The 21,006-nt window shown below is 47.9% G+C and overlaps 3 protein-coding genes across 6 annotated transcripts in view; all 3 read left to right on the top strand.

Annotated features, from left to right (window-relative positions):
- The window catches only part of LOC117080277 (serine protease 44), a 40,265-nt gene extending 35,270 nt beyond the window's left edge, over nt 1-4,995 (top strand). The window contains exon 5 of the mRNA XM_033205189.1: nt 4,862-4,995. Within this exon, the coding sequence (XP_033061080.1) occupies nt 4,862-4,945 (84 nt within the window). The 3' untranslated portion in view covers nt 4,946-4,995. The remainder of the gene's footprint in view (nt 1-4,861) is intronic.
- LOC117076266 (serine protease 44-like) lies at nt 4,992-8,884 on the top strand. Its single transcript, XM_033199574.1, has 7 exons — nt 4,992-5,085; nt 5,177-5,239; nt 5,336-5,464; nt 5,668-5,824; nt 6,205-6,467; nt 7,225-7,385; nt 7,952-8,884. Exons 1-7 carry the CDS (start codon nt 4,992-4,994, stop codon nt 8,186-8,188), a joined length of 1,104 nt encoding a protein of 367 aa, XP_033055465.1. The 3' UTR covers nt 8,189-8,884.
- Nucleotides 8,885-11,516: 2,632 nt separating this feature from the next.
- LOC117080260 (putative serine protease 45) lies at nt 11,517-20,366 on the top strand. Of its 4 annotated transcripts, none has more exons than XM_033205140.1 (6): nt 11,517-11,679; nt 13,779-13,805; nt 17,639-17,786; nt 18,304-18,578; nt 19,373-19,536; nt 19,874-20,366. In XM_033205140.1, the coding sequence occupies exons 1-6, from the start codon at nt 11,574-11,576 to the stop codon at nt 20,105-20,107; spliced, it is 954 nt and encodes a 317-aa protein (XP_033061031.1). In that variant the 5' UTR covers nt 11,517-11,573; the 3' UTR covers nt 20,108-20,366. The 4 variants fall into 4 exon arrangements, with proteins under 4 accessions (XP_033061031.1, XP_033061051.1, XP_033061040.1 ...); XM_033205149.1 differs by having other exon boundaries at nt 11,606-11,684; XM_033205160.1 differs by lacking the exon at nt 13,779-13,805 and having other exon boundaries at nt 11,602-11,684.
- The last annotated feature ends 640 nt before the right edge of the window (nt 20,367-21,006 follow it).

The following is a 21,006-nucleotide window of genomic DNA, read 5'->3' as shown; positions in this document are numbered from 1 at the left end:
TATCTTTGTTCTTCTGTACTTATCACTGGTTTTAAGCAAGTTAATTAAGTTGTGCTTTGGTTTAGTTTTACACACACACACACACACACACACACACACACATATATATATACTTTTTTTACATATATATATATACACACACACACACATAGATACTTTTTTTTTTTTCAATGGAGTCTCTCTCTGTCGTTCAAGCTGGAGTACAGTGGTGTGATCTTGGCTCACTGCAACCTCCGCCTCTCGGGTTTAAGCAATTCTCCTGCTTCAGACTCCCGAGTAGCTGGAACTACAGGTGTGCGCTACCACATCCAGCTAGTTTTCATGTTTTTAATAGAGACAGGCTTTCACCATGTTGGCCAGGCTGTTCTCAAATGCCTGACCTCAGGTGATCTGCCCACATCAGCCTCCCAATGTGCTGGGATTACAGGCACGAGCCACCACTCCCGGCCTGGTTTAGTTTTCTTCATGCTTCCTTCTTTGGTGTTCATTGAGCTTACTAGATTTGTGGAGTTATAGTTTTCATCAAATTAAAAACATTTGAACAATATTTCTTTAAATATTTTTGTCCAAATACTCACACATTAGGACACAGCTCACTGATGTTCTCTCTCTCTCTCTCTTTTTTCTGTTTCATTTTGAATTTTTTTTTTTTTTTTTTTGAGATACAGTTTCCTTCTTGTTGCCCAGGCTGGAGTGCAATGGAGCAATCTCAGCTCACGACAACCTCCGCCTCCTGGGTTCAAGCAATTCTCCTGACTCAGCCTCCCAAGTAGCTGGGGTTACAGGCATGCACCACCATGCCTGGCTAATTTTTGTGTTCATCAGGCTGGTCTCGAACTTCCAGCCTCAGGTGATCCACCCTCCTTGGCTTCCCAAAGTGCTGGGATTACAGGCATGGGCCACTGAGCCTGGTCAAGTTTTTTTTAATTGTTAGGTTTTCAAGTTTACTAATCTTTTCTTCCACGAAGTTTAATATGCTACTAATCCCATGAGTGTATTTCTAACATACACGGTAGTTTTCATTTTTAGAAGTTTGATTTGGGTCATTTTTCATCTTAGATATCTCTCCTGAACTTTTTGAATATATATGTATATGTATAACTTAAAGTTATAATGACTGTTTTAATGCTCTCGCCTGAGCATTTAACATCTGTGTCAGTTTGAAGAAGATAAAATTAATTGATGATTCCCATCATTATCAGTTATATTTTCATGCTTCTTGCATGTTGGGTATTCTTTGATTGGATACTGGATATTGTGACTTTTACCTTGTTGGCTGTTTGACATTTTCATATTCTCATAAATATTCTTGAGCTTTGTTTTGGGATGCATTTAAATTACTTGGAAACTGTTTGATCTTTTCAGATCTTGCTTTTAAGATTTTTTTAAGCTGGACAATTCTCAGTCTAGGCCTAATGATTCCCCATTGCTGAGGCAAGACCTTCCTGGATACTCCACCCACTGCTCTGTGAATCTTGAGTTATTTTGTCCAACTAATGGAAGCAGGCTCTATTCTTGGCCCTGTGTGAGCACCAGGCATTGTTACTTCTAATTCTTTCCGTGGTTATTTCTCTAGCTTCAGGTTGTTTCCTCACAGACATGCACTGACCAGTACTCAGTTTAATACTCAAGGGGGAGTATTTCTGTTGCTATAAAGGAATACCTGAGGCTGGGTAATTTATAAGAAAAAGAGGTTTATTTGGCTCATGGTTCTCTAGGCTGTAAAGAAGCATGGTGCCAGCATCTGCTTCTGATGAGAGCCTCAGGCTTCTTCCTCTCATGGCAGAAGGCAAAGGGGAGCTAGTATATAGAGATCACATGGCAAGAGAGGAAGCAAGAGAGGGGACGTGGATGTGCCAGGCTCTTTTTAACAACCAGCTCTCTTGGCAGCTAATATAGTGAGAACTCACTCACTCCTGCTCTTCCAAGAAGGGTATTAATCTATTCATGAGAGATCCACCCCTGTGACCCTGACACATACCATTAGGCCCCACTTCCAGCACTGGGGATCAAATTTCAACATGAGATGTGGAGGGGACAAACCTCCAAACTACAGCAGGGAACCTCTGCAGATCTTTGTGTTCTTTCTTTGTGCGACTCTCTCCTCTGCAGTATTTTGTCAACATAGCTGCCTCTGTGTTCCTGGCCTCAGCAATACCTGCTCACATCCAGGAGCCTGCTGGATTCTGCCTGCGTTCTCCTTCTCTGTACTATGGCCTGGAAATTCTCTCAGTCATAAACCTGAGACAATCATAGGGCTTACTCCATTTGTTCCCCATCTATTAGGGATTCTATTTTTTTTGGTTGGTGTCCAGTGTCTTAAAAACTATTGTTTCAGATTTTTGTCCATTTTTGGTTGTTTCAGGTGGGAAGGTCAATCTTTTTATATTCCATGGCCAGAAGGAGAAGTCAGCATTCAATAACTTCTTTCTTTCTTCTCTCTCTCTCTCTCTCTCTCTCCTCTCTCTCTTTCTTTTTTTTTCGGGTCTTGCTCTGTTACCCAGACTGGAGTGCAGTGGTACAATCATAGCTTACTATAACTTCAACCTCCTAGGCTCAAGTGATCCTCTTGCCTCAGCCTCCTGAGTAGCTAGGACTACAGGCATGCACTACTATGCTCAGCTAATTTATTTTATTTTATTTGATTCAGAGACAGGGTCTCACTATGTTGCCTAGGCTGGTCTCAAACTCCTGGGCTCAAGCAATCCTCCTGCCTCAGTTGCCCAAAGTGTTGGGATTATAGGCATGAGCCACAGTTTCCAGCCAATATTCCTTTATAGTTAAAAATATCTATCATAGGTAATTAAAAAATATCTCTTTAAGTTGCTTTCCCTTTTTCATTTTGTATTTTGCTTTTTTTCTTTTATCTTAATCTTACTAGATTGTTGTCTATTTTATTAGGCTTTTCAAATAACAAAATTCTGATTGTGCTAATTCTCTCCATAATTTTTTCTCTATTTATTGATTTCCTTTTTTTTTTTTTTAAGAGAGAGGGTGTCACTCTATCACCCAGGCTGAAGTGCAGCAGCCTGATCATAGCTCAGTGTACCCTTGAACTCATGGGCGCAAACGATTCTCCTGTCTCATCTTCCCAAGTAGCTGGGACTATAGGTGCACACCACCATACCTGATGGTTTTTTTTATTTTTAGTAGAGACAGGGTCTCACTATGTTGCCAGGCTGGTCTTGAACTCCTGGGCTCAAGCAATTCTCCCACCGCAGCCTCCCAAAGTGTTGGTGTTACAGGCCTGATACACTGTGCCTGGCTACTTTATTGATTTCTGTCTCCTTTTTCCATTATTTTCTCCTTTGTCTCAAATTCTTTCTTTGAGTTTACTCCATTGATCCTTTTAACTTTCTGAGTTGGATGTTTAGCTCATTTGCTATCAGTCTTTCTTTTCTGATCTTGTCAAAGCTGTAAATTACTTTCTGGGACTGGTCTATCTGCATCACATATGCTTTGATATGTAGTGTTTTCATTGGCAGTCACCTCTAAATGTTCATTATTTCCCTCATGATTTTCTTTTTATAGGAGAATCACTTAGAAGGGTTTTGTTTTTGTTTCAGAAAGATGGGATTTTTTGATATGTTAAAAACTGATTTTAATATTATTGACTTGTTACTTAAGAACAGAATCTATATGCCAATGATTCCCTGGAGTTTGTTGTTCTCTGTGGCATAATTTCTGAATGTTCCCTTTGTGGTCATTGAGCAAGGGTTCTCTGTCGGTAGTTGTAAATTTTATTATACAGCTAAGGTGAAGATGATTAATTGTAATAGTCAAATCTTCTTTATCTTTGCTTAATTTTGTCTGTGTAATCCAGCAGTTTCTTAAGGGGAACATATCAAAAACTCCAGTCTCCCATTAATTGGTCACCTGTTTCTTTGTGTATTATAGGCTTTTCTCTGCATCGTCTTGATCATTTCTTATTTTTACTTTATATAATAAGATTCCTCTTTGTCCCTTTATCATGATCTTACCTTAAATACTATGATCTAGGAAGAAAATTGCTATACCACTTACTTTGTGTTTCAGATTTGCTTGGTATTTCTTTTTCTATACCCCCTTTCCAATTTATCTGTATCTTTTTGTTTTAAATTTGTCTCTTCATATAGTATATTTCTGGAAGATATCTTTTTTCTCTAATTATAAAGTCTTTGTTTTGTTTGGTTTTTTCAACACATTTACATGTAACACAATTGCTATTGTATTAGGACTGATTATAGCCATCTTGTTTTGTGTTTTCTGTTTATCATACTTTGTTCTGTTTTGTTTTGTTTTAAAGAGATGGCATTTCAATATATTGTCCAGGCTGTAGGCAAACCCCGGGGCTGCAGTGACCCTTCCGCCACAGCCTTCGGAGTAGCTGGAACCCCAGGCAGCAGGCCAGCAGGCTCTTTCTGTTTCACTTGAAATCTTCCACTGGGTAGACTGTATTTTCTGCTGCTTTGAAGGGTATCCAGTGATTAGATTACACTCAACTTGGACCGGACGCAGTGGCTTACCCCTATAGTCCCAGCACTTTGAGAGGCTGAGGCGGGAGGATCACGTGAGGTCAGGAGTTTGAGACCAGCCTGGGCAACATGGTGAAACCCCGTCTCTACTAAAAATACAAAAATTAGCCAGGCGTAGTGGCCCGCACCTGTGATCCTAGCTACTTGGGAGGCTGAGGCAGGAGAATCGCTTGAACCTGGGAGGTGGAGGCTGCAATGATCTGAGATCATGCCACTACACTCTAGCCTGGTCGAAAGAGCGAGACTCCATCGAAAAAAAAAAATTACACTCAACTGGATAATCCACGAAAATCTCTATCTTAAGGTTCATAGGACGAATAACATATTGAAAGCCGCTTCCTTCACAGTACTACCCGGATTCGTTTTTGCTGAGTGATTGGGGATCGCGAGAGCTGCCTCAGGTCTCTGCTGGCACACCGGGTTTCGGCTAACACCAGGACCAGGGCGGAGCCGCCGCGAGGCGTGCTGACTGTGCCCATGGCGTCCCAGGATGGCCTACGCAGGGGCCGTGGAGGCGCACGCCTGAGCCTCCACTTCCTGATCTGGCTTCAGGTTCTTCAGCCCCTGCTCAGTAAGGCCGGGACTGGATAGGGCAGGGCGGGGCGGGGCGGGGCTGCGCCCACGCTGGGTGTGGGGTGGCAGTGGGGGTGTTGTGGGAACAGGCAGACGCGGAGGAGGCGCCGCCAGGCCAGCTCCTGTTTGCCACGGGTCCCGGTCTTCACCAGGTGAGCCATACCGACCCCAGGAGGATTCCAGAGTGAACCTGGCAAGCCCAGAAGCCCGGACACCTCCTGTGCACCCGAAATTCCCAAAAATTCCAGAAACCTCTGTAGCTCCAGGGACTTCAGCGCCCGCAGGGCCTCCAGGATCCTGGGTTACTTCAGCATCTACAGTGGGAGAAGCCTTGGAATCCGACGGGATCTCTGACCTTGGAAGGCAATTTTCTCAGGGTATTGTTTCTGGTGCTAGATCTGTCCTGGCCTGCCTGGGAGGTCAAAGGGGACGCAGCTTGGCTCAGGGAGGTTGAGGGTAAGACCCTGACCTACAGGATTTGAGAGAGAGGATAACCCGCCTCCGCCCTGGGCAGCCTGGTGGGGGTGGGGGGAAGGTAGTGGCTTCACTTCCAGTCCCCTCTCTTTACTGAGCCCACCAGCCTGTGGCCACCGTGTTTCAAGGATAATTGGAGGACTGCCAGCCCTAAACAGGAAGTGGCCCTGGCAGGTGAGCCTCCAGACCGAAGACAAACACCTCTGCGGAGGCTCCCTCATCGACAGGCGCTGGGTGCTCACTGCCGCCCACTGTGTCTTTAGGTGAGTGTTTGGGGCTCAGAGCTTGGGCCCTGATCAGGCTGCGGGACCTGGAGCCAGTCTGTCCCCCTCCCTGAACTTCCTCTTCCTCATCTGTAAAAGGGGGTGACAGCCCCATAGTTTTTATCCAGTCTGGGTGAGATCTGAGGATTAGCATTTCTAACAAGTTTCCAGGTGTTGCCGCCGCCGCTGATCTGGGGACCACCGGCTAAAGTGGTCAGCAGTCCTGGGGGGATGTGGTTTGCAGGAAGGGAGGTGGCTGCTGGCTGGCATAGGAAGATGGGACCAGGCTGGGAAGCACCTGGAAGGTGTGGAAGGGGAGCATAGATGCCCCCCCCACCCCCCGCCAGGATATCTGTGAAGGCCATCTTTTCTCTTAACAGTGATTTGGAATACAAGGTGAAGCTGGGAGACACTGACTTGAATGCTGGTTCCAAAAACGCACTGGTGATCCCTGTTGAAGACATCATTTTTCCTAGCAATTTTGATTTTGCCAGTTTGACAAACGACATTGCCCTTGCTCTGCTTGTCTACTCTGTGAATTATTCCTCACACATCCAGCCTGTGTGCCTCCCGGAAAAACTTTTTGAAGTGGAAACTGGGACAGAGTGCTGGGTGACTGGATGGGGCCGAGTGTCAGAGAGTGGTGAGACAGACAGGATGCTGAGGTGGGACAGCCTGGTGGGCTGGGCTTGGTCTGCAAGCTATTGGGAGAGGCAGGCAGGCCATTTTCTAGCATGTGGGTGAGGGAGGAGGGTGGAGAAGATGCTGCCAGGAAGTAATTTAACAACTATGCTATGAATTTCTGTTGTCACATTGGGACCTGGGGGCTTGGGGGCCAGGCGTAGTGGGTTCTCTTCAGGGTGAATTTCAGCTGAGGGCGATGAGCTGTCTGCCAATAGGAGCCAACCCCCACTAGAAGTTCCTGCCTTGATGGGTCGAACTTCTTCACCCTAGCAGTGTAGGCCAAGCCAGAGCAACCCTGCCAGTGAGGCTGTGGGGGCTCCTATCCTTAGGGAGAGGCACTACCTGTCCAAGAGTCTGTGATCCTGCTCTAGAAAGTAAAGATGCTTTATTGATGCACAGGACAGCCTGTCATTTCTGCTGATACTCAGAGTGACAGATACTTGGTTGTCATTTTTCAGGCTGACAGTGTCTTGCCTCTCTTCTGATCTGTTTTTCCTTTTACTGTCTTGATTTTGCTTCTTGTCCTTTCCTTTCCCCATGTCAACATTAGGCTCAAGTTTCCTTCTATGTCAAGTGGGGCCAATATCCACTGCCCTGACTTCCTTTAATTCGGGCAGTTGTGTTAAACACACTGATCAGGACTCAGAGTGGGCACTAGGCGCTCCTGTTATATCCCTTTGTGAAGATCCACTCTCTTGTAAGTCGTCTCTTTGCAGTTTCAGGATCAGAGCCATTTGTTCTTCAGGAGGCTGAGCTAAACATTATGCGTCATGAGCAATGTCGTGAGATGATCAAGAAGAAGAGTGTAGCCAAGAGTAAAATGGTCACGAGGGGGACCGTCTGTGGCTATAATGACCAAGGGAAGGATTCTTGTCAGGTCAGTTCATGGGCCTCTTGCTACCTCAGCACTGTAGTTGTCTCCTCAAAGCTTCCTCATCCCCAGCCAGTAGGGCCTGGGTTATCTCCTAGCCTCTCCGTTACCCTTATTCATGGTAATGGGACATGAGGACAAGCCACCAAGGCTCTCCTGGGCAGCCTACCTGATCCTTCAGGAGAGAGCAGCTGACACAGCCTGGAGTGGGAGGAGGGGTGAATCAGGCAGGTCCCACCAACAATACATGCTCCATGTCTTGAGCGCCTTCTGTGTGGCAGGCAGTGTACTCAGGTAAGCACTTGACTCATTATTGTCTCAGAGTAGGCACGATTTCATTATGTATATTCTGTTTTTTGGAACACACCTTTTTAGTCGGTACATGATTTTAGTTTATTGGAAATTGTCGATTCTCAGATCTCATACTGACTGATACCCAAGGCTAGGGAGGGTCTTACGGGTTCCTGGGGAAGCCCCCTGAGTGCCTAGCTCTGCAGCCCATTGCAGTGCAATTAGCCTGCTCTGATGTGGATCCTATTTCTTTCCTACAGTGACTATCTTTCTTTTTCCAGGGAGATTCTGGGGGGCCCCTGGTCTGTGAATTAAATGGCACATGGTTCCAGGTGGGGATTGTGAGCTGGGGCGTTGGCTGCGGTCGCAAAGGATACCCTGGAGTTTACACAGAAGTTAGTTTCTACAAGAAATGGATTATTGATCACCTGAGACAAGCTTCCTGCCTGAATTCAGCAGACTCCCTCATCCTAGTCCTGTGTCTGCTGATGCCCCTGGGCATCCTGGTGACCCCGTGATCAGACCCCATTCCACTCTTCTGCTGTTTCGGAGTCTCACTGACCAACCTCCCACTCCTTCCCAATGCCCTTTCTGCAAATCCCAGTTGGAATCCACGGACCCTCTGGAGATCCATACAATAGAGCATGGCAGGGAGAATGGGGCCTGGAACATGCCCCTGCCTGGTGCTCTGGTCACCTGCCTGAGCCGTGCCTGGACCAGGGCTGTGCTCTGGCTGGTGGGAAGGAGGGAGTGAACCGATTGCAGCTAGAGGGCCAGCCGCCCTGCCAGGTGGGCCACGGTGACTCATCAATATCTGGGGGAACATCTATCAAAGAAGAGACATCAATGGTGAAGCAAGCGTTCAACGTGGTTCTGGTTTCAGGGCTCCCACCTGAGACTTTGTGAAACCAGCCAGCTGGGTGATTGCTCAGAGAGAGTGAAGGAAGCGTCACCAGGTCCCTGCAGAGGTGTGAGGCCTGGGACTTCCACTCTGGCTCCACTGTCTGGGGCTGGGAGAAGATCCCCTGCAGCCCAGTGTGGATCCATCTGCCAGTGGACAGCCTCTGCCACACTAGTTCTTTTGGAGCAACCCATTCTTGGCATCCCCTTCCTCAGTGGCCTAGTGGCCACTTTCAGGGACACCACAAGTTGTGTTGAGGCAGTTACAGAGTGTGGAGTTTTCAGAAATCAACTGAATAAATGTTTGGAGAGTCTCCTGTTTCTGAAGCTCTGCTCACTGGGGAGTTTGGTTGAATATAACATACTCTATAGAGAACTGGCTTCCCATTTAACTAAGGAAGCTATTTATGGTTCTTACTAAAACGTAGAAGGACAGGTGAGGCCCTGCCTCCTCAGACATGAGCTCTAGGGATGGTTTTAGCCAATGGGTCTTGTTCCCTGTATGCCTGTTATAGCCATCAGCATCTCTGCAGGGAGCTCTGTAGTTGAGTTTAACAGTCTCTACAGTTAGGGATAGGGGATCAAGAGACACTGGAACTGGGCCCAGGAGTGAAGTTCGGGTGTGAGAAATATTTCTCTTCATCTACTGCTTCTCCTTGCTGCTCCCTCCCACTTGGCTACCAAAGATGCGATCCCATCGGGAGAAGGGCAAGAGAGATTCACTGTAGTATACATAGGTTCTCTCCTCTCATTACAAAGTCTGGTGTCCTGGAGTCTCTCTGTCTAGCTGCTGATCAACCCCCTCCCAACCTCTTGCCCTTTGCCCTTCTAGGGTTGAATGTTTAACCCCCAGGTATGGGTGCGCTTCAGTGGACAGTCTGTATCAGTCCCTTCTGTTGCCTGAGGAAGGCTGAGGCCGAGAGGCTGACAGCTTACATCAAACCCAGTCTCTTAATGAATATAGCACCACCTGCTTTAAGAAACCACTGATTTATTCATAGATTAATAAAACAAATTTAACTTTTTTCCTAGAACATCCCGTTACAGCGTTCTTGGTCAGCAGATAGCTTTCTCCATCTCGTGGCTTGCTCTCAGTCCTATAGTTAATGCTTTACCTGCATCAGAATCCCCTAAGGCTTGTGAAATACAGATTACTGGCCGTACAGTGGCTCATCCCTATAATCCCAGCTACTTGGGAGACTAAGGCAGGAGGATCCCTTGAGGCCAAGAGCTTGAGACCAGCCTGAGCATGTAACATGTCTCTTAAAAAAAATTAACTGGGGATGGTGGCCTGTGCCTGTAGTCCCAGCTACTCTGGAGGCTGAGCAGGAAGACGTCTTGAGCCCAGGAGTTTGAGGCTGCAGAGATGTGTAATCACACCACTGCCCTCCAGCCTGGGGAACAGGAGGAAACCTCATCTCTCTTTTTTTTTTTTTTTTTTTTGAGACGGAGTCTCACTCTATCGCCCAGGCTGGAGTGCAGTGGCCGGATCTCAGCTCACTGCAAGCTCCGCCTCCCGGGTTCCCACCATTCTCCTGCCTCAGCCTCCTGAGTAGCTGGGACTACAGGCGCCCGCCACCTCACCCGGCTAGATTTTTGTATTTTTTTTCTTTTCTTTTCTCTTTTTTTTTTTTTTTTTTTTTGAGACTACAGGCGCCGCCACCTCGCCCGGCTAGTTTTTTTTTTTTTTTTTTTTTTTTGTATTTTTAGTAGAGTCGGGGTTTCACCGTGTTAGCCAGGATGGTCTCGATCTCCTGACCTCGTGATCCGCCCGTCTCGGCCTCCCAAAGTGCTGGGATTACAGGCTTGAGCCACCGCGCCCGGCCGATTTTTGTATTTTTTTTTTAGTAGAGACGGGGTTTCACCGTGTTAGCCAGGATGGTCTCGATCGCCTAACCTCGTGATCCACCCGTCTCGGCCTCCCAAAGTGCTGGGATTACAGGCTTGAGCCACCGCGCCCGGCCAGAAAACCTCATCTCTTAAAACAAAATTATAGATTCCTGGTTCCTGGTTCCACCCCTGGAGTTTTCAATCCTGTAGGTCTGGGATGGGGCCTACATTCTCTGTCTTTCAGGTAGAAAGACCTTAAAAGAATGTACATTTACCCAAAAGACCTAAAGAATGTCCATTTCTAAGTTCCTGGCTGATGCTAATACTGCTGGTCTGGAGACCTCACTTTGAGAAGCAATGCTCTGCATTAACAATAGAAAAGGCAACCTCCTGTTGACTGCCTTGGCATGGAAGTGGCACACATCACCTCTATTCATGCGGACCCACTTAAGTGCCAGGCTGGGGAGGGAATGTGGCTCCAAGTCTAGCTGATCACCTCCCAATCTCTGCCATACCTAGCAGATCCAAAGACAGCATCTTCTGCAAAAAATCCCTGTGGAAGCCCAAGGCCTGGCACAAACCACCCCATTCCTTTTAGCTGCCACGATCTTACTGGTTGTCTGTGGAAGAGGACACATGCGTTTCCTTTCTCTGGTCTCCCCCAAGAGTCCTTATTTTATAGTGATCTTAGATCCAGCTCAAATACCACTTTTTCAAATACATCTTCTCTGATTCCATAGCCTTACCGTTCTTTTCCTTATTTGTGCTTTCGCCATCTTTCCAGATTCTCAAAGCAAGAGTAATTGTGAAACTCTCCAGTGCACTGGGCCCAGGGAATCAAGGGTGTAGTCAGAGGCTGGGCAACAAGATGCCATTAGTAGTCCAGGGATGCGGTGCACCTTCACCGGCCAGGTTCTCGGGGCATTGTCACCAACTTAAAACCCTTGGGGGTGCTTTCATGAGGCCCGCCACGCTGGGAGCAATCACAGACACAGGGCTCCTCAAGAACAGGCAGGAGGTGGAGGTGAGGGAAATGCGTCAGTTTCATGGTGAGCTGTCAGGAGTTCCCGGCGCCATCACGTGCTACAGTGCGGTCACGTGTGCCGACGCCAGGCACGTGCCGGGCTCTCGGGAACCGTCTCCGCAGCCGCCAGGTGGCACCTCCCGAGCCTCATGGCTGTCTCGCGGTTGAGCCTTGGCGTGGGGCCCGGAACTTCCAGGCCCTCGGTCCTGAGCCGCCACGTCGTGCTGCCGCTGCTTCTGCTGCCGCTGAGCTGGGGTGAGGTGGGCGCTCCTCTGCAGCTCTACCTTCCTTCTCCCGGGCCCCCAGCCCTGCTCCGCCTCCGGCTCCGTGCCTGGCCTTGGAGGCGGGGGACTGCCCCTTGGGTGTGGCTGTCTACTCCTGGGTCGGGGATTTTTGCGGCCTACGCACCCCTCGATCAGCTTTCCTCTACTACTCGCGCCCAGGACCTCGCTAGGGCAATTCCAGGATCTCAAACTCCTGCGCCCTCTGGCCTCCTCCGTCAGGCCACACCTGTCCTACAGCCCCTTGGACCAGCGTTGTGGGGAACCCCTGCCTTCTCTTCTCCACTGGCAGTCTTTTCCTTCGCTCCCAGTCTGGACACCATGGCTAATGTCCCTACCAACCGAGCCGCCCTCAGGCCTCTCATAGGCTCCCCCTCCACCCCCGGCTGTGATCTTCCTACGGAGCTGAGCCCCACTGGAGACCCCACTTGGACATGCTCTTTGGCCCAGGAAAATTCTTGGTCCCCATCCACTACAGGAGTATTCTAAAATTCACCTTCTTCCCAGATCCTCTATTCCAACCCAGCTTGCCTCCCTAGCAGCCCATCATTCCCTCAGAAAACACGGGATTCAGGTGCTGTCTTCCTGAACCCAATCCCCAAACCCACAGGGGCTCCTCCAAGCTGGATTGCTCAGCACCACCCTCACCGACTTCTTTAGGAGTCAGAGAGACCTGCTTCTGGTGCAGGGCCAGCGGCTCACCTGTGCCCTGCTGTGTGGGCTCTTCCTGTACGACACTCCCTCCACCATCCTCTCTCATAGGTACCCTCTTGTTTTCGCTTTGCTGATTTTCCTCCCCATCTCTTGCCTCTGCACTGCCAGACCTCCCAATTGTCTTCACTCCATGCTTCCCACCAGTGCCTCCTCGCTCCCCACTTAACCCTTAGCTCTTTCCTGGGCTGTCTCTACCCTGATCATCCCTGACCTTTGTATCACTCCCTCCTCTTTCATTTTCTGCAGTCTCCTGAGTCTCCTCTACCTCAAGGGTAACTCCCCCCTCCTCTGTGTCTGTCCCATGCCACAGACATGTTCCTCCCTGACGTGTTCGTGCCCCCTAAGCTGCTCTCTTTTTCCTGCTCCTCCCCTCTTAACTGCTCACTGGGTGAACTCACTTGAGCTGCCATTTATGTGATGGTGCCTCATAAAACATGTCTGGATGTGCAGCTGCCTCCTGGACATCTCTACCTGAAAGACCTAGAAACATCTCAACCCCTTGGGGTCAATGCTGAGGTCTTCTTCTTCCTGCCAACTGGCTTCTCTCATTGTTTCCTAAGTGGATGGCAGGCACTTTTCTCCAAAACCAGAAACTGGGGTGTGATCCTAGACCCACCCATGTGCCTAAGTCGCCCACACAGCTCACCGTGTCTGTTCTCACAGCCACTTCCTCATTCAGACCTCCTCATTTCTTGCCTTGGTTCCGCAGAGCCTCTGGTGGGATCTCAGTGCCCTCAGTCTTGTCATCTTCCTGTCTAATATCTATACTGCTTTCACAATACAAGCCTGGCTCAGTCATACCTCTGTTGATCTCCCTTTTCCCAGAGGGTCTCACCCTGGCTTCTTGGCTCAGCTTTCGAGGCCTTCATGACTAATGCCTGACTCTCCTCCCCTGGCTCATCTCTTGCCATCACAGGCCTTGCCTCTTCTCTTCCTCTGGAGTCTCTGGCATACAGGACGAAGTTCCTGCTACAAGGAATGTGATGATCACTTTTCATTTCTGTTTCACCTTCTCATCTTTAACACCTGGCACAGTAAGTCCTCCTACCACTGAAGTGGTCTTTTCTGTCCACCAGTTCTTCTGGGGTCCCCTGAAGCCTGCCGCCCTGTCCCTGCACTGATCTCATGCAGGTGGTTGTGTATTTACCTCTGTCCACGCTGCTGGACACTGTATTCCTTGAGAGTAGGCTCTATTTGACACGCCTCTGTCTCCCTGGCCTCTGGCTCCAGGCTGGGACCAGAGTGAGAGATTAGGACCTATTTGGTGAATGAATGAATGAACTAATTTTAAAACGCACAACTTTGCTGTCATTCTGTCATGAATGCTTGCTTCATCTCTGTCCCTCTTTTCTCCTCCAGGTTATAAACAGGACACAACCAATCCAGGTAGGTAGGGTGAGATCCTGCTGCAGGAAAAGCTGAAGCTCTTGGGAGGGTATGTCTGAAGGGAGTCACATAGGCAGTGGTTCTGGGTCTGTAGGAAACAGGCATTTGGTCTAAGGGGTCTGTTTTCTAAAGAACAGCCTGCAGCTACCAGAACATACAGACCTAACAGTCTAGAGGAAAGAGGATCTTGGCCTGCTGTAGGAATGCTGAGCCTCTTGGAATTCTGCCCAGGCCTCATCTCAGACCCTTTTGCACACAAAACCTTTCGAGCTCTAAGCCGTTCAGTTGCAGATAGAGCTTCCTGGGCCTTGTGGCAACGTCAGCAGAGCCCAGCTCTTCTGGGTTTCCTGTCTTTTTCCTTACACTTTAGGCATGGAGAGTTGGGTTACTCCTGTTCTTCAGTTTATAGGCCTCCATTCTCATTGGTCCTGCCAGAACTCTACCCTGATTCATTATAGATTGGATGACTGATGGATTAAGTTAGTTATCCTTGTTTCTGTCCAGGCTCCACTCCCATTCCCCCTTCTCCACCCGCTTAATCTTTCTGGGGAATCATTCTGTTTGTGTGTGCTCTTGTAAAAACACATATTGCTGTCTTGTGTGCATGTATTTTTAATTTACATAAATGGTATGTTCTCTGTATCTCTTTTTGTTCTCCCCTCTTTTAATTCAGCCTCATTAAGACATTTTTTAAATTTGGAAATAATTTTAAACTTACAAAACACTGCAAAAATACAAGTAGTACAAGGAACACACACACATATATAATTTTTTTCAGAATCAGTGGAGGGTAACATACAGCATGGCTCTTTATTGCTAAATACTTTGGTATATATTTTCTGAGAATATTCTCTTCCATAACAACAGTACACTTAACAACTTCAAAAGTGTACATTGATACCATACTTTTATCTACCATCCATGTTCTAATGTGGTCAGTTCTTCAGACTCCTACTTCAGCAGTGCATGAAGGTGTATAGGTTGGCACAGACCTACCAACCCTTAGTGTGATCCTGCTTTTACATTTTTTGCCAATCTAATAGATTAAAAAATCACTTATTGATTTAATTTTCATTTTTCTCATTACTGATGAGTTTGATCATGTCTCAATATATTGTTGGTTTCTTGAGTTTCCTCTTCTAATAAATTGCTTGTCTCTATCCTTTGCCTATTACCTTTGGTTTTTTTTCTTGTTGGTTTCCTAAAGTTTCTTGCATATTTCTAATAAAAGTCTTGTGTTCATTTTAGATATTGCAAATATTTCCTCCCTATCTGTCCTCTGTCTGTTAACTTTGTTCCCGGGGCAAAACCCCTCGATTTTGATATAATCAGGTTAATCAGTTTATGCTTTATGGTTTGTGTTTGAGGTTTTAAGGAGTCCTTTCCTACCTCATGTCATATGATTTATTAATTTTACAGTTTTACCTTTCACCTTTAGATCTTCAAGTGCTATTAGTAAGGAATCCAGTTTTGGTTTTCTTATTTCTCTTATATTGAGCCAGTTTTCCCAACACCACGTACTTAACAGTCCTTCTATTACCCACTGATTGTGGTGGCTCCTTTATTTACATCAAGTTTGTGCAGCACATGGAACAATCTCAAGTTTTCTATTCTTTTCCGTTGTCACTTTCCATTGTCTGTCCTTGTGACAGTGCCACATTGTTTTTATTATTATGGCTTTCACATGTGTCTTAATATCTGCTAGGACAAATGGCCCTTCTTTGCTGTGCTTTTTCAAAGACTGAGCCATTCATAGAACTTTATTTTTCTGTTTCAGTTTCAGAATAAGTTTATCAAGTTTCTTAAAAATTCTAACTTACAAAATGAATTTATAGATTAATTTTGGAAAAATTACATCTAAAATATTTAGCTGTCTTTTTTTCTTTCTTTTTTTTTCTTTTTTTTGAGACAGAATCTTGCACTATTGCCCAGGCTGGAGTGCAGTGGTGTGATCTCAGCTCACTGCAACCCCTGGCCCCCAGATTCAAGCAATTCTCCTGCCTCAGCCTCCTGAGTAGTTGGGATTACAGGCGTCCGCCACCATGCCCAGCTAATTTTTTTGTATTTTTAGTAGAGACGGGGTTTCACTATGTTGGCCAGGCTGGTCTCGAACTCTTGACCTCGTGATCTGCTTGCCTCCGCTTCCCAAAGTGCTGGGATTACAGGCATAAGCCACCGCGCCAGGCCTTAACTGTTCTTTTAAAAGCAGGGATTGTCTTGCCATTTATGCTGATCATTTTCTGTGTCCTTTATTAGAGTTTTAAATTTATTACCACAGGAGTCTTATGTGGTGTTAGGTAAGTTAATTCTATGAACTTTAGCATTTTTTTGCTGCTGAAAACATATCTTACTTCAGTATATTTTCTAGTTGGTTGTGCTGGGATAGAAAAACATTATCGTTTTTAAAAGGATATTGTTTTATTGAAGTATTATATGCATTCCAAAAAGCACAAATTATGAAGGTCCAGCTGAAGGAATTGTCACACAGTGGGCACACCTGTGTCATCACCACCCAGGTTAAAAAGTAGAATAAGTACGTAGAGAGGCTGAAGTGTGAGGATTGCTTGAGCCCAGGAGTTTGAGACCAGCCCTGGCAACATAGCAAGACTGTGTCTATAAAAAATTATTAAAAAATTAGCCAGGTGTCGTGGCAACCGCCTGTAGTCCCAGTGACTCGGGAGGCTGAGGTGAGAGGATTGCTTGAGCCTGGGAGGTCAAGGCTGCAGTGAGCAGTGACACTGCACTGCAGCCTGGGTGATAGAGCGAGACCCTGTCTCAAAAAAAAAAACAAAAGAAAAGTAGGCTAAACCAGCACCCAGCAGCCCCCTTGCGTTCTCTCAATTATTTCCTCTGCCCTCCTTCCACAAAGTGTCCTTATTCCTGGTCTCTGGTGGGATAGGTTCTTTTCCGCCTGTTCTTTAGTGTTGTATGATGTTTGTTGTAAGTTTGGGGTATATCTAACTTTTGTAAAGTTAAGGATTTTCCGTCTATTTCTAGTTTAATAAGAGGGGTTTTTTTATAAGTCATAAATATGTGTTAAATTTTTCAAATGCCTTTTTCTGTGTCCATGGAGGAAAGCACATGGTCTTTCTGTCTTCAGATTGTTAGAGCCTTTTATGTGGAGAATCCACTGAGAATTCTTCTAATGTGGAACCAGCCTTGCACTCCTGGGCCAATCCTTAATCATCATGGTGCATTGATTTTTTAAAAATACAATGTTAGCTACTATTTCATTTAGAATGCTTGCATCTGTGTTTCTTCATACATTCATACAACCATATAACTTGACTGATAGAACTGTGTGCAGACTGAGTGTGTGGCCTGTGAGTGAGGGGCCTCTGGGGTCTCCCTGCTGGCACTTTGAATATTCAATGTGAAAACTGCTGACACAGAAGTCAGGAGCTTCTCTTGACTCTGAGCAGTGTGGGGGACAGAGGCCTTCTGCATCTAAGAAATGCAGCAAGCATTATAGCTTTTCAGAAGTGGTGGAGGAACTTCCCCAGATGCAAGAAAACGCATTTCTTGCCTTGGGGCTCCTTCTCTGCTTGCCTTTGTTTTGAGGTCCTGGGCTGAAGGCTCCCTGGGACTCAGAATCTCTCTCTCTCCATGTGTCTGCCTTGATGCTTTTTACCTCTGTCATTGTCACTTTCCATCAAGCTCTTGGGCAGAGGCCATTGCCCTTCTCTCACCCTCACTCTCCCCATCTCTGAAATGGGAAGAGGCCCTGACTTTACAGCTTTGTGCACATTGGCCCTGTAGGGCGTCTAGGTCTCAGTCTTTCTCATCCTTCTCTATGTGGTTGCTGTGTCTCCCCGGCACACTTCTTCCTGAAGTTTGTGGTGAGCCCTGGTGGTCGGAGGATTTGGAAATGACCCGCCATTGGCCCTGGGAGGTGAGCCTCCGGATGGAAAATGAGCACGTATGTGGAGGGGCCATCATTGACCCCAGCTGGGTGGTGACTGCGGCCCACTGCATCCAAGGGTGAGTGTGGCCCATATGTCCAGGGCTTGGAGACCACGAGCTACCATGGGCCCAGTTCAGCTTCCTCATTTCCTGAGTGAAACAGTGTGGGAGGGAGGGAGGGAGGAAGTGGGAAGGGCATCTGGGATAGGTGAGAATTGTGCTCGGGGTCTCCTGGGGACCAGGGACTGAGCTAGGGCAGGAGCCCGAGGCAACAAAGATTGCACCCTCAACTGAGCAACAGGAAAACCCAGAACATGCCCCCTACCCCATCACACATGAGAGCATATGTGTACACCAACACTTCCACACCTGCACGCACAGCACACAGACCAGGCCACCTTGAATCAGTTTGAATGATGAATGAGGAGGCAGGCAGCTCTCCGAACTTCAGTGCCCTCAGGCTAGATTAGGCAGATGGGGTGGAGGCAGGACTCCTGCTAAGGGGGTAGGGCTGCGTCCCCGCAGGAGTAGGGTAGGAGTGTGTTCCTGCTTGGGAGTCTGATACCTACCAAGTGGGGCTCTCTGTCTCCCACAGCACCAAAGAGTACTCAGTGGTGCTTGGCACCTCCAAGCTGCAGCCCATGAACTTCAGCAGGGCCGTCCAGGTCCCTGTGAGGGACATCATTATGCACCCCAAGTACTGGGGCCGGACCTTCATCATGGGTGACGTTGCCCTTGTTCAACTTCAAACACCTGTCACCTTCAGTGAGTATGTGCAGCCCATCTGCCTCCCGGAACCCACCTTTAACCTGAAGGTTGGGACACAGTGTTGGGTGACTGGCTGGAGCCAGGTTAAGCAGCGGTTTTCAGGTGAGCAGGATGGGATGGGAGGTGGGTGCGGTACCACCGAGAGCACACTCCTTTCCTTCTGGGGCCTTTCCTGCTGGACCTGGTTCTCTGAATGTGTTAGGACCACTCCTCATGTGGTGACCATTGTCACTGTTTATGTGGACACCTCATTCAGGCCTGGTAGTGCCTGGGCTGGGCATGACCATCTGTGTCTTACAGAAGCTCAGAACTGGGCATTCACTCATTCATTCACTTGACACACTTTGAGTGTCAGCACCCAGCCCTTGGGATTAGAAATGCATGCCCTGCCTGGAGGGAAGTCATGATTGGGTGTGGGTGTGGGCACAGGCTGAGGAAAACAAGGCAAAGTTCTTGTCTGATGGTCTTGAGATCCAGCTGGGAGGGATCCGGAATGAGCTCTGGGCAGAGGGACTGCCTTGAGGCCCTGGAGGAGGAGCGAGTGTTAACGAAGGTGGAGAGAGCGGCCATGCCAGCAGAGCTGACAGTCTGCAGGGAAGCTGCGTGGGGCTGGGCACCAGATTGGAAGCAGCTGCAATGAGACTTGAGTTATGGCTGGCTTGGTTCAGAAGCAGAAGTTTCCCAAGAAGGGGATCTGGACTCAGAGCCTTTGAGGGCGGGGACTTCTCAGACAAGGCCTGCACTGCAGGGGGAGGGGCCGGTAAAGGAGGGGAGGGCATGGAGGTATGACAGGGGGTGGCTGGGCTGAGTCTCCAGAGTGAAGGGGACAGGACCCTGGACAGAGGTCAGGATTGGGTGAAGTGAGAGGTCACTGCTCACCCTCCTGGGCTCCACAGCCAACTCCACACTGACCCCAGAGCTGCAGGAGGCTGAGGTGTTTATCATGGACAACAAGAGGTGTGACCAGCATTACCACAAGAAGTCCTTCTTTCCCCCAGTTGTCCCCCTTGTCCTGGGGGACATGATCTGTGCCACTAATTATGGAGAAAACTTGTGCTATGTGAGTTTCTGGGAGGTTCTGGTAGCTCCACTTCTGTTGGGAACCACTCCTGGGTGGAGGCAGTTCCCTGGGGCGGGGTTGGCCCGGCCTCCCTCTGTCACCATCACCTGGCAGTGCTCTGTTCCTGTCTCCCTTCCCCTGTGATGCTGACTTTTGCCCCGTTTCTGGGGTATGGGTCCCAGCTGAGGAGCCGAAAGAGGCCCCCAAGTAGTGAGGCCCTGGGGGAGTGAAAACCCTCCCAGCAGAGCTCAGAGGGTGGGCATGGGTCCCCGGGTCCCCAGGGCCCCGCAGGCCCAGCTGGACCCACAGCCTCCATCACTCCTCTCTTTTTGCCTAGGGGGATTCTGGAGGGCCATTGGCTTGTGAAGTTGAGGGCAGATGGATTCTGGCTGGGGTGTTGTCCTGGGAAAAGGCCTGCGCCAAGGCACAGAATCCAGGCGTGTACACCCGCGTCACCAAATACACCAAATGGATCAAGAAGCAAATGAACAATGGAGCCTTCTCAGGTCCCTGCGCCTCTGCCTGCCTCCTGTTCCTGTGCTGGCTGCTGCAGCCCCAGACGGGCTTCTGACCTCCCTACCCCTTCCTCCTCCTGCCTTGCCTTTGCTGAATGGGGCCAGATGGAGGTTTGACCTAGGTCATGTGTCCATCTTCAACAACAGCCAGGGTGGGGAAGAGTAACCCCTGGGAGAATGGGTCTGGCTTTGGCATCCTGGTGAGAAGTGTGGTGGATGACCAGGCCTTGGGTGAGCAGGAGAAGGGAAGTACAGCCTGGAAGGATTCTGGAATCTGGGACCAGGAGAGCAGGGATTAAACATGTGCAAACTTGAGCTGACTCTTTTCTCTTTTCTTGGGTAGTCCTGGAGGTTGGCTGTGGGTGGGATGGCAGAGCTTCCTGGAATTAAGTCTGCCAGGAGCCTCTCTGGAGTGGCGACTGCTGGTTTTTGCTGTATCATTAGTGCTGGGGCTTAAGAAAAAGGTCTGGGCCTGTGACCTCAGTTTCCTTGTCTGTAAAGTAGGCATGCTGTTAAGGGAACAGTTGAAACATGCAGGCTTTTAGGCTGCAGTAGGAGTGACTCACGATAGTACTCCAAAAGCAGCTTTCTTTCTTTTTTTTAAACGGATTATAAAAGTAGTGCATGTTTATTGTAGAAAATTAGAAAACATAGTTGAACCTAAAGAAAGGAGACTTCCCCTGGAGTCCCACCACGTAGAGACATATGCTTCTCATTTTGGTATATTTTCTTCTACATTTTTTTCTTAAAAAATATTGCTCATAATCTTTTTTTTTTAAAGAAAAAAAGTAGAAGAAAATATACCAAAATGAGAAGCGGATGCCTCCATGTGGTTATTTTATTGCTCTTTTTGTAACCTCTTGAGTAGTGTGCTTAGTTCATTATTTTAGACTTCCTTGTGTTCTAGTATTTTCAGTTAATTCCGTAAATTTTCCTCTGAGTCCCACTTTAGCCA

The sequence above is a fragment of the Trachypithecus francoisi genome, unplaced genomic scaffold, assembly GCF_009764315.1.
Source record: "Trachypithecus francoisi isolate TF-2019V2 unplaced genomic scaffold, Tfra_2.0 Lachesis_group0, whole genome shotgun sequence".
NCBI classification, from domain to species: domain Eukaryota; kingdom Metazoa; phylum Chordata; class Mammalia; order Primates; family Cercopithecidae; genus Trachypithecus; species Trachypithecus francoisi.
Note: the sequence above shows the minus strand (reverse complement) of the source record. Positions and strands in the feature narration are given on the sequence as shown.

Bases quoted from the DNA above. Each gene is read 5' to 3' on its own strand.
- LOC117076266 (XM_033199574.1), top strand. From the start codon at position 4,992: ATGGCGTCCCAGGATGGCCTACGCAGGGGCCGTGGAGGCGCACGCCTG. The intron at 5,825-6,204 runs GTGAGTGTTTGG...TTCTCTTAACAG, and splicing joins GCCGCCCACTGTGTCTTTAG to TGATTTGGAATACAAGGTGA. The intron at 7,386-7,951 runs GTCAGTTCATGG...TTCTTTTTCCAG, and splicing joins AAGGGAAGGATTCTTGTCAG to GGAGATTCTGGGGGGCCCCT.
- LOC117080260 (XM_033205140.1), top strand. From the start codon at position 11,574: ATGGCTGTCTCGCGGTTGAGCCTTGGCGTGGGGCCCGGAACTTCCAGG. The intron at 11,680-13,778 runs GTGAGGTGGGCG...TTTCTCCTCCAG, and splicing joins TCTGCTGCCGCTGAGCTGGG to GTTATAAACAGGACACAACC. The intron at 17,787-18,303 runs GTGAGTGTGGCC...TGTCTCCCACAG, and splicing joins GCGGCCCACTGCATCCAAGG to CACCAAAGAGTACTCAGTGG.